Source organism: Psammomys obesus, unplaced genomic scaffold (genome assembly GCF_907164565.1).
Source record: "Psammomys obesus unplaced genomic scaffold, mPsaObe1.curated_primary_1811, whole genome shotgun sequence".
NCBI classification, from domain to species: Eukaryota; Metazoa; Chordata; class Mammalia; order Rodentia; family Muridae; genus Psammomys; species Psammomys obesus.
The window spans coordinates 7413411-7428661 of NW_026596134.1; the positions used below are offsets into that span (position 1 = coordinate 7413411).

A 15251-nucleotide genomic window follows, 5' to 3' on the forward strand; every position below is an offset into this window, starting at 1 on the left:
GGGCATCTGTGGAGCTACCTAATGTGGCTAGAGGGCTGGTGTAACGCTGTCTGTGCAAGGAGCTTCTGTGTCAGTTAATCCTCACAGTGAACTGTAATTATTTGGACCAAGAGTTATTCGGATTCACATGAGGTAACATCTTCAATTTTCTACTGGGTTATGGTGTGCAAAGCCTACAGAAAGCACTCTTAATTAACCTCTGGAAAGAGCATCCCATCTTACAGGGCTTCCGATGCACACACTCTGTGACTCTATGGGGTCTCACTGACTCACAAGCTTTGAGCAGGATCAGTCCCCTGGCAGCCTATTTGAGTCCAGCTAATATTCTAGGGAGAATATTAGCTGTTTTGCTAATACGTTCTTTTTATCACTCCGGTGTTTTCCAAGTGAGCCTTAAGGAATACTGGAAAAAGCCAAAATGGGAAAAAGCAACTTACTCCACAGCTCATATGACAGCAAGTAATAGCCACAGACTGATGTGTGTGCTCTCCACAGCCTGTGCAGGCAGGAGAGCCACTTGTTAAGGGACAGGGCTGCCAGCAGCCTTCCTTCCGGGGCTCCTTCCTTACTTGCTAAACAAAAGGCTTCCAGGAGGTTGCAAGCTCTATGAGGAATCCATGCAGGCTCAAAGGAGGTGAGTGTACAATTAATACAGTGCAAACCTTCACAGACTAACATGCCTTTTCTTCTCCCTACAGCCTGGAGATTAGTCACTGGTGAGGGCTGTCACCCTCTGGTCTAACCCACGGGTCCCTAGTGAAATAGAGGACTCAGCCTTGGGCTGCAGCTTTCCTTTCCTTCTTGGAGAATACCAAACCCTGGGGGCCCAGCAGACCCTGCCTGCAAGGAAGGTGTCTGCAGGAAAGCCCACCCCTCCTTCCACTCTACCTCAGGAATGAAGTGGAGCTAAAGATGTCTACATACACAAAGCTTCCCTCCAGCAGCTTCTGGGGGGTCGATATTCATTCTCTGTGCCCTTCTCATGGGAAAAGGCTGCCTGCCTGCTGCCTCTGTGACTTCTAGGCAATTCTGTCTGGCCCCTGGAGATGGAACGTGGCTTCTGGCAGAGCCAGACACAGGGAGAGCAGTGTCCCACAGGTGGGGGTGAGGAGTTGGGTCCTCCACACCAGTCTCTACATGGATCAGCCCTGGGCAAGTCCCACCAAGACGTTGTCCTGGAAGACATACATCGTTCCAATTATTTCCTCTGAGACCCCATTTCATGAGGAAAAACATGCTTCAGAGGCCAGCTGGTGCCTTCTCCCTATCTAGAGGGGCGTGAGGGGTGTTCACCTCTACATCCCTCCAGCCCAGAACAGCATCACCACCTAGCTCAGGTAAGGCCCAGGGCTGTAAAGTGTGTGCATGCACACCGCCCTGGATTCCAACCTCAGCACCACGGTAGCAGATGGTTGACAGCCCAGCACTTGGAAGGTGGAGGCAAAAGGATCTAAAAGTCAAGTTCACCTTTGGCTATATGATGAGTTAATGCCAACCTGGAATGTACAGAAAGGGGGGGAGATAGGGAAGAGAGAAGAAGGCAGGAAATGAGAAGCAAAGGGTAGGAGAGAGAATGAAGAAAATACAAAGACAAGACAGCTAGTTCTCGACATCCTACAGATCTGTACCTGCTGGGGTTAATTACTCACACACACATGGTCTGTGTTGGCAATTTATTTAAAAAACAACAACACTCCAGACATCTCCTTTTCTTTTCTGTCCATCATTTCCCTTATAGGAGAAGTTACAAAAACATCAGGGCAGTTGCCATCTTTACAACCCAACCCACATACGAGTCAGGAATGACTCCTGAACCCAGCAGAGAATAAAAGACAACGTAAGAACAGATTTGGGTTACAGCAATACCGGATTACAATGCCAATTTACAGTGCAGTCGTTATAAATTCACCGTAGGATATTCTGAGCCAAAGACCAAAGAAAAAGCACCTGCCTGCTTGCAAGCCAGGAGGCCCATCGCAAGCACCACAGCAACAGACACCACGTAGTAAGGCTTTTCTGGCGGCAACTGAAGGTGGGCGCTCTGCTCAGCAAGGACCCGGAGCCCTCACTTTGAGTCTTGGTCCTTCTCGTCTAAAAGGGCAGAGCGGATCCCCAGCTTTTTAAGTTCCTCCACCAGGTCCCCATTCTGGTGCATCTGCAGAAGGATGTCACAGCCCCCCACAAACTCGCCATTGAGGTACACCTGCGGGATGGTCGGCCAGTTGGAATAGTCCTTAATACCTGTGGAGAGATGGGAAATGTGTCACTGAAATGCTCAGAAGCGAGAGAATCCACCACAAATGCCACACCCCCAACTCCTGGCAGAGACTGAGGCCCCTCCCTAAGTGTCCCTCACTCCTGGATAGTGATGAGTTTCAAAGCCAAATAGACAGCACATCACTTGACAAAACACAGCTTTTCTTTCAACCTTCAGCCCCTGAGGTTTTCATGAGAATCAGGTGAGGCTCTTAGTAATACAGATATACCAGCCAGGAGACTCACACCAGGGAATGAGATTAACCAAGGCCCGTGAGACAGGAAAAGCTGTAATTATCCACTCAGGTCACGTTTTCAGGAAAGAAATGTCACAGCTTCACTCCCAAATGTGCTGTGAAATGTGGAGCTGGCTGATCGAATGACCCCATCTCTGCCTTCTTTCTGTAGTTCTGACCATGAAGGCTACCACTGACCTATACTCAAGACGCTGAGTGCATTCTACCTTTGAGGATTACTGAGAGGCACAGAAAACAGAAAACCCTGGTCTATGGCTGCAACTCCTAAGCCCCAGGTTCTCAGCTCCCTGAATGGAGCTGGTGACAAACACAAGTATATAGCACGCAGTGATTAGTATCAGGTGTCATTGTGTGTTGTGTGTGCGTGTGCACTCACACACACATACACACAAGATAAATGTAATGACAAGTATTTGAAGGGCTGGGAATATAGCTCAGTAGTAGAGCATTTGGCTAGTGTGAGTCACTTAGTTCAATTCACCAACAATTAACAAAGGTATAAATACTACAGGCAGGTGTTTCTAAATGGCAAAAATGAGCATGCAAATACATAAATAAGTGAGCAGGTGCTTCCAAAAAAATACAATAGTACACCAATCTAAAAACCAGCCGCAGTGCTTCTTATGTAGATAACTAAAGCACAAGACTTGTTCTTACTAACATATCATTCAATATTTTTTTTTTCCAAAAAAGTCACCAAATTTGAGTTACATCACAATGGTCTGAAACACAGAGTTGCTGTGAATGACAGAGCTGGAGGGACCCTAGGTTACAGCTTTTATCTTGCTTCTGCAGACAGGGAACGCTGGGTGGGTGTGGTGGCCCACACATGGAAAGCCAGCAATCAGCTTAGATTGTCCGGGCTTCACAGAGAGGCCTTCCCAAGAAGGGGAGGGGCTCCAGTAGAGGGCAAATCCTACCACTCTCCACAATATCGGTATCCAGCACACAAAGCTACCTGCTAAGTCCAAGGCTTTCACCACACTGGTGTGGGGTGAGCCCTTAACAACCACTCAGCATGGAAGTCGTGTGGATCTTTGCATTTTAACCTTGACCCTCAAAGGCCAACAGCCTATGGATCAGTTGCAAATCTTTCTGGAGGAGGGTGAGGTGTGGGAATGAAGACTTACATAAACACAGGCTCTTCTGGGTCTCCTGAAGCGGACCACTCCTGAGCATGTCATCTCTGTGTTTCACAACTCTAATTTCCTCCCCAGGAACCCTGCTGATTACTTTTGCTGAGGACCCACTGCTTTGAAACACATCAAAATGAAAATACACTTGCTGCCTGAGGGCCGCCCCAAACCACACTAAACTGTAAAGTGTCATGGTTTTAGTAAAATCTTTGTGAGAAAAGAATGAACTGTTTTTCCACCATCATTATTCCCGAGAGAGACAGGGCTTGCTTTGGCTTCCAGTGCCCTTGGATACAGTCTATTAAGGCAGGAGGTCATGGTGGAGGAAGCTGGGAGCTGGCTGGCCACAGGGTGGCAATTTTATACCACCTCACTTCATTCAAGCCCTGCCTGCCTGGTCCCACACGGAAGACTCTTCTACTGAGGACTGTGTAACTGGAGTCCTCCACCAGAACACCCACCACCTAGCTGCCAACAAGTGGCTCTCAGACCAGGCACTGTCACATCCCCCCCCCCCCCCCCACCGCAAACTCAACTGTCTGGCCTTCTGGCTGACATTTCAAGAACTCTCCACAAGGACAAATGGCAGCATCTTGGCAGGACTCAAGGTGCCCAAAGCTGATGGGTCATCGGGGTTACTTTTGTTGTTACTATTGTTGCTTGCTGGGAAGTTTTTTATTTTGCTTTTGGTTTAGCCCAGGCTGGCCTGGAACTCCATCCATATGTAGCCCAAGCTAGCCTCAAAGCCTGCAGAGTTACTCCTGCCTTAGCCTCCAGAGTGCCGGACATGCAGGTGTGGGCCACATGCCCTCGCTAGTGAGTTTCAATAGGTCAAGTGATACCTGAGTCTTCTTAGGGAACAAAGTGAGTAAAGGTCTATTAAACACCTAAACACTTACTAACCCTTAAACACAACAACGACCCGTAGAGCTCATTTTAGGAAAACATTGTCGTATCTGTAGATGAAGTTCACGGTGGAGTGATTCCCAGAGTCCCATACCAGCTCTCTGATCTCGGGCTTGGTGTGTCACACCCTAGGGTTACATTTCCTTCACTTCTCCCACCTTGGAGACTGGACCTCAGCATGGAAACCACAGAGCCTCGGGAGAGGACAGCAAAGGCTGGACAGACAAGGCTCAGGCACACACATCAGCCAAGCAGGCTCACTGGCCTTTAGATGCAACCAACCTCAGAGAGGTGTCAAAGTCTCCCATCCTCAGTTTCCTGGACTGCAAAGCGAAAGCATGCTGCCTCTCCATGCACTAACAGGAAAGTAGCATTTGCAGAGCTCAGGGCTATGGCACTTCACTTCATGCTCCTTAAGCACTTTCCATAAATAATCCTATTTAACCAATAGAGACATCTGATATAATTATCCCTGTTTCACAGATGAAGTTAGGGGTCAGAGAAGGTGACTTAACCGAAGTCACAGAGTTAGCGTGTGGTGGGTCCAGGACAGCATCTAGGTTTCTAAAATCGAAAGCCAGCCTCGGAACCCAGTGCCTCACCATAACTTGTCCTGCCCTCAGCTACCTGTTCACTGCACACGCACGTACAGCACATGGGACTGACCTACACCTCTGACATGAGCATTCACAGCCGGGATTGTGCCATCAGTATTCCTTGCCACTTCCTTTTGACCAAATCTGTTTCTGATGTTTGGCCATGTCAAGCAAACCCAGATCTAGTTTGTTTTCAGCACAGTATAGCTTTTCCCTACAGCACCGAATACCATCTGCCAATCCAGTCTGCTACTTGCGTTCACCCCCACCACGAGCCACGTTGTCACGAGCACCTTACATGTGTATCTTATCCTGTGGGACTCTCTGGACCTGGGGCACTAGATAAGCCAGCTTAGGGCTAAGCTTCTCCCTGCCTTTGGGAATTAAGTTTTAAACGTCTTTTTTTTTTTTTTCTTCCCTTCAGAGACAGGATTTGTCTGTGTAGCCTTGGCTGTCCTGCAACTCACTCTGTAGATCAGACTGGCCTGGAACTCAAGAGATCTGCCTGCCTCTGCCTCCCAAGGGCTGGAGCTAAATGTGTGAGCTGCCGCCACCCAATTGCAAATAAAGTTTTATTAAATTCAGCTTGCTCACTGATTATACAGCATCCAAGTCCACTTTCACCCTCCAACAACAGAGCAACAGAGGAAGTCTGTCTCCACCCTAGACTAGCTCTGTGGGAGAAGAGAAGAAGCAGCTCTGCTCATCTCCAACACACTGACTATCACGTTACAATTCCACAGTGCTGGTGCCAGATGCCCACAGTACATGGCTTGGCCCACAGAAATGCACACACATTAAGTGAGTATCCAACCTCCAATATTCACCGGGGTAGTAAGTACCCAACTATTGCCTTGAATGCCCAGACACTGCTTCATAAACACTTGTGGACTGGGAGAAGGGGCTGAAGAAAAGAGTTCACTGGTGGGTCACAGTGGAACTCAAAAGAAGAGCTTCTAATATACATGACAGCCAGTGAGAAACCCATGGGAGACAAAAATCAGCAGCCAGCAGGGAAGACTCCAAATGTCCCACGAGTCACAGACATGTCCAAAGTGACAGCCAGGCCAGCTACTCTGACGGCATTACACAGTGTACACACGTATGGCAATGCCACATAGCCTTATGCATCAAAGAGCTTCCAAGCTATAAGGACAAAAAGACACAAGGTAAGAGTTATAAATTCAGCAACATTCAACCCCCTACTCTGGCAGACCCTGTTCCTGATATCACAAGCACGTGCAGATGGAACTCAGGACTGTCGGCGCGCACACAGAAGTCACGTGACTGTGACATGACCGTGAGTAACACTAGTCTCTCCCTAGTCCTAACATCGTCACAGAACACCTGCTGCAGTGCCTGCAGCAACAAGCCTGCCTGAGGCAGCACGAGGCAGCACTGTGCCCTAAGTTCCTTCAGAGTCCCGCAGCTGTGGCCTGTGTGTGCCCCAGGTAGTAAAAGGGAGGGCCAAAAAGCACCTCTGCACACACTTCCTGGACCCTGGGTAAGAACCAGGGCCCTTTGTAAAACCCTGGCACAAGAGAAAAGGAAGGGCCGATGCTATAGCACCCTCCCCCCCCCCCCCCCCACTGCAGGAGAAGAGCTATGAGGGTTCCTCCTTGCCTGGCAAAGCAAACATGAGCTGCCTGCCTGCCCCTCAGCAAAGTTAGGGTGTAAACAAGGACTTGAAGAGTCTCCACACTGTAGAGGCCTAACCTGTGGCTATCAAAGACCCCAAGGGGGTGGGAGGGCACACACAGCTCCCTGCCCAGTCCAAATGTCAGTCCTTCCACTAACCTTCACTTTTCTAAGCCATTGGAGACACGTGTTTAGTTGTTTGGATCACACACTTATTAACCAAACTAACAAGCCAATGAAATCAACAGTCAAGGGTTGTGTCTGGGCATGACAGTTGACACCTATAATTCCAGCACTAGAGCAACAGGAGGATCAATTCAAGTTCTGGGCTACCTGATCCATATAGTAAGTTCTAGACCAGCTTGGCTAGCCTGTCTAAAAATAAATTAAATAAAAAATAAAAAATGAACAACAACAAAATGCACGGGTTAAATTCTTCTGTCATTTGAGCACCTAATGGCACAGATCAGATGCCAGGCATGAGAGATGGAAGGCAGAACACCTTCCTGCAATTGGTACCCATATTAGCTGTATTCCATTATATATAACCCCCAGTTACACTAAACAGGGGAACTTAAATTCTAAACCAAAGATCCTCAGATTTCATATTAAGCAAGATATCAGCAATGCAACTGCCTGCTAAGCGTCATGCCTGCAGAACAACTGCTGATAAGGTCCTAGTTCGGGGCCTGCAAAGTAGTTGCTTATCTTCCTCAGCAAGGAACCACCCCTGACCCAAAACTACAGCGTGCCCCGAGCCCGATAACCCCAGAGCCTCACAAGCTGCCAATTTTTAGCTGAGGAGGAAAACACAGGGTTCTGAGCAAAATGCATGGCTTGCCATTATTCCTGATAGGATTAACTGGCCTTCCTTTCACTGCTTTACTTCAGAGTTTGGCCTCTCAATATTATTGTAGGGAATAAATGTAAGGTCAGCCACTTTCGACAACACAGAGAAAAGTACTTTGAAAGCCATCGAGTTTCATAATAAAGTAGCTGCCATTTAGTGGGTACCTTCTGTGCCTGAGAAAAGGACATTTTATACAGTATATAAGGAGATGGAGAATTCCCACAATGCAGTGCAGTGTAGCCTTGAACCAGTGAGCCTCCTGTCTCGGCTTCCAGAGTGCTGGGGTTACAGAAGTAAGTTCCTATGCCTAGCTATAATTTTTGTTTTCTCTTGTTTTCCCGTGGACTCTGCCAGGTTCGGTGTCATAGTCTTCACTTTACTGAGAAGGAAACGAAGATTAGGTTGTACTGCAGACCGACCGTGGACGATTCCAAGCAAAATCTACTCTCCACAGCCCCTGCCTGGCTCCTCAACGTCAAGAATGACCACAGGAAGCAAGACTATAGTCAGTAACTTCAAACATCGCACACCTCATTCTGACACAGAAAAGTCACCTTTCAGCAGCAGTTTTCCCCATCACTCCGCCCACCTTGACAAAGCAGTTAAGCAGTTAAGACTGAGAGTGAGGTGCTAAGGACTCTGCTTGTCAACCAGACATCAGGACCGAGTCTCTTCGTCTCAGGGTCAATAAAAAGCTACAGGTCTGGCTGTTCTGTCCTCTGCCCTTTGGGCTCCAACCTTGCGGCAGTCTGTTAATCTGTCAGAAGTCATTGTGGCTTCCTCTTCCCGCTGAGCCTCTCCCAAGCCCCAGCCCTCACACACCTGCCCTTCTGTGCTACGGTCTCTAAAAAACAAAGTTCTTGTCTTTCCCCCCCGCAAATCAGATCCCAACATGGACCACGGTGAAACCCTCTCTGCAGCAGGAAGACAGTCCCTGACACCCGGGGCCTTAAACATTAGGGGCCAACCTTTGACCTCGTTAGGCACACACCGGCAACAAGCCCCTCACCTAGCAAGTAGGCCGCTGGCTTCCAAGCCCCTCAGAGTGTCCCCAAATGTGCCGACAAGTCGCGGGCAATCGCTGCGAGTCCCCCTCTCAGCCTGCCACTCACCAGGCGACCCGGTGAGAGGGTCACTCTGTTGACCACCCTCCTCGGACGCAGCCCGAGACAACCTCTCCCCGAGGCTCAGGCGAGGCGACCCTCCAGCCCAGGCGGCTACACCCTCAGGGCCCTCGCTCCCGGCGATCCGCTCGCGTCCCCCGCGCCCTTCGCCGCCGGCTCCCTCGGGCCTGACCTTGCCGCAGCTCCGGGTCGTCCAGCACGTTGTAGGCCGCGTAGTCGCGGACACCGTGCAGCCGCAGGATCTGCACCACGGCGTTGCTGAAGCCGCACTGGGGCTGCTCCGGCGTCCCCTTGAGGAACACCACCACTTTGTCCTTCTTCACCAGCGCGTCCAGCTGCTTTGCCTGACCGCCCGAGCTCGCCGCCCGCGCGCCGGCCCCTGGCAGGCCGACACCGCCGCCCGCGCCGCGACCCCAGCGCAGCAGAGCCGCCGCCGCCCGGCTCAGGGACGCGCTCATGCCGGCTCGCTGCCCACCGCCTATGCGGCCAACACGGGGCTTACTGAGGCCGCGGTGCCCGGCCGGCCCACCGAAGGCTCTCATTGGACAGGCTCTGGGCTAAGGCTCGTGATTGGACAATACCGTCTCGATTTCACCAATCATATTGCCTAGACGGTAGCGGTGGGCCGTCCCTGGAAACCACGTCCTACAGGCTTGCTAGCGAGTGTGGACGACCGCTTTGAGTGTTGATTGGACAAGCTGGACGTCAATCAGGTCATAATGAAGGCCCTCCGGAGGCGCGACTACAGGAAGACGACTTTCTTCACTGGGGCGGGGGAGGCCTTCCCGGATACTAGGGGATGACAGGATCGGCGTTAGGCGGGGCTTCTGCGGCCCGCGGCCCGCCGGAAAAGAGGGACTTCCAGACGCAACTTCCGGTTCCGTTGGCGGCAGATTCCCCCCCCCTACGGTAACGCGGCCGGTAGTTCTGCGATGGCGTGCACCAGGGAGGTGGTGGGCATCCGCGCCTCACCCGCTGAGGTGAGCCCCGAACTCGGCGTGTCCTGGCCTCCCCGGGGCGCCAGCCACGCCGTGCCCTGCTGCCTCGCGTGGGATTCCTGCTCTAGGATGATTTTTTTTTTTTTTTTTGGTTTAAAAATATAACTATTATGTGTCTGTATGATCTGTAGCGGGGTCAGGAAGGTTTATTGAAACAACTAGGAGATGATGGTCGCCGGGCCCCGTGGCCGTTGTCTGCACAATGCCAGCACTCCAGAAGCTGTTGAACTGAAGAGTTCTAAACGAGCCCGGGGCCATATAGCGAACCGTTTTAAAGAGGAAAGAAAACAGCATGTGAGGAGATAGCTCAGTAGCACATCACTTTACTAGTGTAAGCAATGTCCTGAACTCCACCAGCACGTGCACACAAGTAATAATAAAAGGGTGTGCTGTCGGTGAATTTCAGAGCAGGTGAAGATGGCCACTGGGTGGAGTTCTTGCACCAAATGTACAGGCACGCCTGCTTGTGTTGGTGCAGAAGAGAGAGAAGGCCTGCCTGTTGCATGCTCTGCTTCTCGTTTTCTATATTGCTTGACACCCACTTGCCCCCCAAAACAGAGCTCTAGACACGGTAAGTGCTCTTACTGGTAGCACCAGGATTTGGTGGCATGCTGTCTGATCTGTAGTCTTGGCCCTGCACTGGGTTGGTGGTACCCTAGAGCACACCAGACTTGCAGAGAAAGCATACTCCAGAGGAAGCTGAGGCATGCCTGCTCAAGGGCCAGCGGTTCCATGTGCAATTTTCCTCTGATAGTTCCTGGGTACTGTTGCCACGGTGATAATGGCTGTGCCGTGTCATTGTCGATCCACCAACAGTCAGAGAAGCTTTGCAGTCAAGATATTGTTTGGCAGACGGAGTGGTTTCTGTTGGACACTAAGTACTGCTACAAAACCTCAAGTTACTAGTAATGTTGCTGGAGATGACCCGTTTGCATCCTGGGGAGTAATTGTAAAATCGGAAAGTTCACACAAGTGAGCAGTGGAGTCTAGTAAATCGTGGCTCAGTGGGAAACAGGAAGACAGGTCAGGCAGGCCACTGCTCAGTATCTTCCTTCTCAGTCAGTTTTGTTGTGGCTTGCTCTTTTCTAATGATGAGCCCAACACTAAAATCTTTTTATTTTGCAGACCCTTTGATTCCAGGCACCACACAAAAACATATACAAGAAATGCTGAGATGAAACAGCTGTTCGGAAAGTCAAGCTTCTGTACCTTTAACAGCAGAGGGTCTGTTAAGTTGCCTCCAGAGTCAGCAAGCTTTCACTCATGCTTCCATTGCTGTAAGGTAGCTTTACTTTGAATAAATAAATAAATGCATGCTAGCGATTCGCTTCTCAGAAGCTGTGCGTCTTGCCTACTCTAAACCATCTGGCTTTTGTGCTCACTGGGTGAAGGGGAAGAATTTGCAGACTGCTCTGAGGAACTGGATTCGGACCAGTAATGGCAAATAGCATGTTGCTCACTCTTGTTGGTGACAAAATTTCTAGCAAAAACACCTGAGGGAGTATGGGTTTGTCTCATAGTTTGAGGGTATGGATGTTGTGGCAGGAGCTTGCGGTGGCAGCTGGTCACATGGGGTCACATGGCATCCACAGACAGGAAGCAGAGAGATGATGCTGCTCAGCTCCAGGTGCCCATCCCACAGGATGGAGATAACCCAAAGTCAGGGCAGGTCTTCCTGCTTACACCTTTCTGGAAACATCCTCATAGACAGATCCAGAGGAGTGTTTTCATGATTGTTAATCAAGCTGACAATAAAGACTGAACCATCTTACTGACCTAATGTACACTTAATTGGCTTAGGCAATAGTTTTTCTCTGTAAGTTGTCAGATATCTAATTCATCTGTCATGTAACATTAAAGTAACCAAGCAGGAAGACTGCTGAGCTCATTTTTCAGAAATGTAGTGCAACTGGATATAGTGGCTCATGCCTTGGATACCAGCACTCGGGAGGTATAGGCACACGGATACACGGATCTCTGAGTTCAGGGCCAGCTCATTCTACGTAGTGAGTTCCAGTCTAGCCAAGGATACATAATATAATAAGACTGTCTTAAAGTGTATGTGAGTATGTATGTAACACTTTGGGGGGGGGGGAGACTGTTGCTTTAGAAATCTTAAAATGAAAGTGTGGAAAAGGCACACTTCTAAAGCACTTGTCAGAATTGTGCTCTTAACATGCTGTATGTCAGCTGAGGGTATATATCCTATGGGGAAGTCGGATGGGAACTTACTTTCAAGGGTCCTAGAATCTGGGTAAAAACCATAATTCGAACCCAAAACTCACCCAAGAAACATGTTGACTCGGACAGCTAACCGTGTCTTTCCTTTCCTGCATACAGATGAGACTTTGCCATACTTGGTAAAAATCCTGCTTTCCATCCACCTCCAAAGCACCATGGCCAGTAAAAACTGATGGATTTTTCTGTATCTTAACCCCAAACCAGCCAGAATGGGGATTATGGAGCGGAGTGGGCTCCAGACACTGTCCCCATTCCTTCTTGTACACCTAGTGCCACAGTCCTCCACTGTCACCAGCTTTTAAATGGGGGAGGCAGGGCTAGAGAGGTGGCCCAGTGGTTAAGAGCACTGGCTGCTCCTCTAGAGGTCCAGTTCCTAGCACCCACATTGTAGTTCACAACTGTCTATAACTCACACCCTCTTCTGGCCTCTGTGGCCAGTTTGAATGTGGTACACATGTATGCAGGCAAAACACTTGTACACATTAACCAAAAAATTAGACAGGTTTGGAGGGTCATAAGACCAGGTGATATAGGTGTGTCTGGCCCTGCTACCCAGAGCTTTGAAGGTACTGCCCTAAGAGAACAGTGGCTGCCTCGGTTACAGAGATGGGGAGCCACCAAACCTTCCTACACTGAAGATGGCTCTTAGGACCCAGAAACCCCCAAACTGAGATGAAACCTGACCCATCCTGTGAGACACTGAACTGCTGTCCCATCTCTTCAGAGCATCATTCAGCCCTGCTATTACCCTGATGCCCAAACAAAACCCAAAATAAATAGCTTGTGGGAACCCAGGCATAGCCAGTCCTCCCAGAGCACTTTCTCATCCCCAGGAGGGAGCAGTCCTTTTTGGATTTTGATTCCCTTTATCTCTGACACAGCTGGTTTGTATTTTATTTTTGCTTTGGTTATGGTTTAATTTTTCATTACATTTTTTGAGATGGCCTTGCCATTAGAGCCTGGTCAGGCCTGAATCTGAGCTCCTCCTGCCTTAGCTTCCTGAGAGCTGGGATTACAGGTGTATACTGCCATGCCCTGAAGCATATGGCTTTTATGAGTACTCTGACCTTGGCTGAGAACAGCCTATTCCTTGCATCAGAGGACTGCTGCCACGCAGGTTCTCCTTGCCTGAGTCAGGAGTTACTGCTGAGGGGAGACAGATGGTGTGCTGCAGTTGGGTTAGGTCTGTCTAGAACACACCACAGAGAAGATGTACATCGCGAAGAGCCTGGGTGCGGTCCTGGGATTCGCAGTGCGGTCCTGGGTTCCAGTCCTAAGCATGCTGAGTTTTCATCCTTGAATTTTCTCACCCTTCCGTTTTCTGTCCTTGTGTTTTTTGGAGGATGTAGCTGTGACAGCCACTGAAGGTTGTGTATATTTCAAGCTTTGAATGTTGTGGGGTTGTAAGGTGATCTGTGCCCCTCTCCTGTGTTTCCCTCCTTCTGAACAGTCGACTTAATGTGATTCTGTCCTGTGTGAATACTTGTGATTTTGATTCCCCAAACAGCTTTTGTGTTCACACAGATCTGTTTGAACCTTAGAGTAAGCCTAGAGTGCAGGGTGTGGCAGTGTGTGCCTGCCTTCCCAGCAGCACCGGAGAGACTGAAGCCAGAATATGTCAAGTTGAAGCTGGCCCTTCAAAAAGAATGGAGGATGCAGGCCATAGATTTTGTTACTTTCATGTTCTGCTTTTATGTTCCTGTTGAATTATAGCGATACCAGAGAGTCCCGCAGAATACTAAGTGATATCTGCTGGCTTGCAAACGCTTGCATGCTGTGCTTATGTACACATGTAGATACATGCATATCTACATAGGCTAGTGGTCTTTATGGTCTATAACATGGCGATGATAGTTCTGATCCAAAGAGTTAATGTAGTGAAATTTCCTTTTGGTTTTGCTTTTTTGGACAGGGTCTTACTCTGTAGCCCAGGCTAGCCATGAATTTGCTGTGATCTTCCTGTTTCTGCCTCCAAGTGCCAGAATGATTGTAGACGTGTACCATCATACCACTAGTAACAGTCCTCCTGCTGTTTTGTTGTTGTTGTGGACCAAGGACAGAACTCTTTGGCCAGATGTCTTTATTTTATGTGTTTATTTCTTTTGGGAGGCAGGGTTTTACACTGACCTTGAGCTCATGGCATCTTCCTGTTCCGGCCTCCAAATGCTGGGGTTACAGGATCAAACCATCACACACACCCAGCTTATGTGTCCTTAAAGTTGTACAGCTGTCTGACTCTGTTTTAGTTACTGTTAACCAAGTCCGAAAGAAAACAGAGGAAAGGAAAGTTGAATTAAAAATTAAAGGTACAAGAATTAAGCGAGCAAGAGTAAAAGGGCCTGCAACCAAGCTTGATGGCCTGAGTGCCATCACCAGGGCCCACGTGGTGGAGGAAGTAAACCAAGTGCTCCCAATTGTCTTCTTTCCCCACCTGCCTGCTTAATGTGCAGTGCCGTTTATTGTTTGGGGTTTGGTTTGGTTTTTAAGAGCAGATGGTTTCTATCTTTCTATCACTAATGGTACCTCCCAAAGGCTTCTGAGGAGGTGCCTGGACCACAACATGAAAAGCAAGGAGCCAGTCAGTGTCACGAGGCCCCGGGCTCCTTTGATAATCTCGGCCACAAGAGCACTTAGGAAGCTTGTTTTCTTTTGAGTGAGGAGTGTAGGCCTCAGACTCCAGCTGAGTCAGAACCTTTAAGGCTTGATCATTTCGTGCTTTCAAAACATAGTACTATCGTGAGAATCCACTATGCACAGGATTTCCCTCGCCAAGAAAGAAGTCACCCCAGGTGACCCAGTGACCCAGAGGCCCAGGGTGGTCCAGTTAGAAATGGGGGAAACACCTTTTCATTCTCTTTCAGAAGGAAATGGAGAAAGGGGTTTTTTAAACCTTTTCTTTTTCTACCTGTTTCCCCAGGAGAAAAACACTCTACATGTTGTATTTTTACAAGTAGCCCAGTGAGAGAGCAAATTCCAGAGGGTTTAAATTGGAACACAAGACTGTTCTGTTTTGTGGGTGCCTTCTTCCCTAGATGGACTAAGTCTTCCTGTGACCTTTCCTGTGAAGCCCTGGTTATGCAAGTTAGTTCTACCCTGACCCTCACATCATCCGCACATCTGTCTTCATATTGCACAGCTGAGGCCCTGTGATAATTCATACATTATGAATTATGTGCTAGGCTCTGTAGGGAATCTGACAAGATCCTGTCCTCATCCCTTGTCCCCGCCCCATCCCCCAGCGCACACACT

At 49.2% G+C, this 15251-nt stretch overlaps 1 protein-coding gene, 1 long non-coding RNA gene and 1 other non-coding gene across 4 annotated transcripts; 2 read left to right on the forward strand and 1 right to left on the reverse strand.

Moving 5' to 3' along the window:
- Positions 1-1659: 1659 nt before the first annotated feature.
- Glrx5 (glutaredoxin 5) lies at positions 1660-9255 on the reverse strand. The gene is made up of 2 exons (XM_055593284.1): positions 8936-9255; positions 1660-2241 (listed from the first exon to the last, which is right to left on the reverse strand). The coding sequence occupies exons 1-2, from the start codon at positions 9219-9221 to the stop codon at positions 2066-2068; spliced, it is 462 nt and encodes a 153-aa protein (XP_055449259.1). The 5' UTR covers positions 9222-9255; the 3' UTR covers positions 1660-2065.
- Positions 9256-9526: 271 nt separating this feature from the next.
- Positions 9527-11084, forward strand: LOC129666083 (uncharacterized). Of its 2 annotated transcripts, XR_008718485.1 has the most exons (3): positions 9528-9743; positions 10168-10332; positions 10887-11084. It is a non-coding gene; the product is annotated as an uncharacterized LOC129666083 (long non-coding RNA). The 2 variants fall into 2 exon arrangements; XR_008718484.1 differs by lacking the exon at positions 10168-10332 and having other exon boundaries at positions 9527-9743.
- On the forward strand, positions 10379-10653 carry LOC129666249 (small Cajal body-specific RNA 13). The gene has a single exon (XR_008718536.1). It is a non-coding gene; the product is annotated as a small Cajal body-specific RNA 13 (non-coding RNA).
- Positions 11085-15251: the final 4167 nt, after the last annotated feature.

Coding starts and splice junctions, on each gene's coding strand:
- Glrx5 (XM_055593284.1), bottom strand. CDS start 9,221: ATGAGCGCGTCCCTGAGCCGGGCGGCGGCGGCTCTGCTGCGCTGGGGT. Junction 2,242..8,935: donor CGACCCGGAGCTGCGGCAAG/GTCAGGCCCGAG, acceptor ATCTCTCCACAG/GTATTAAGGACTATTCCAAC.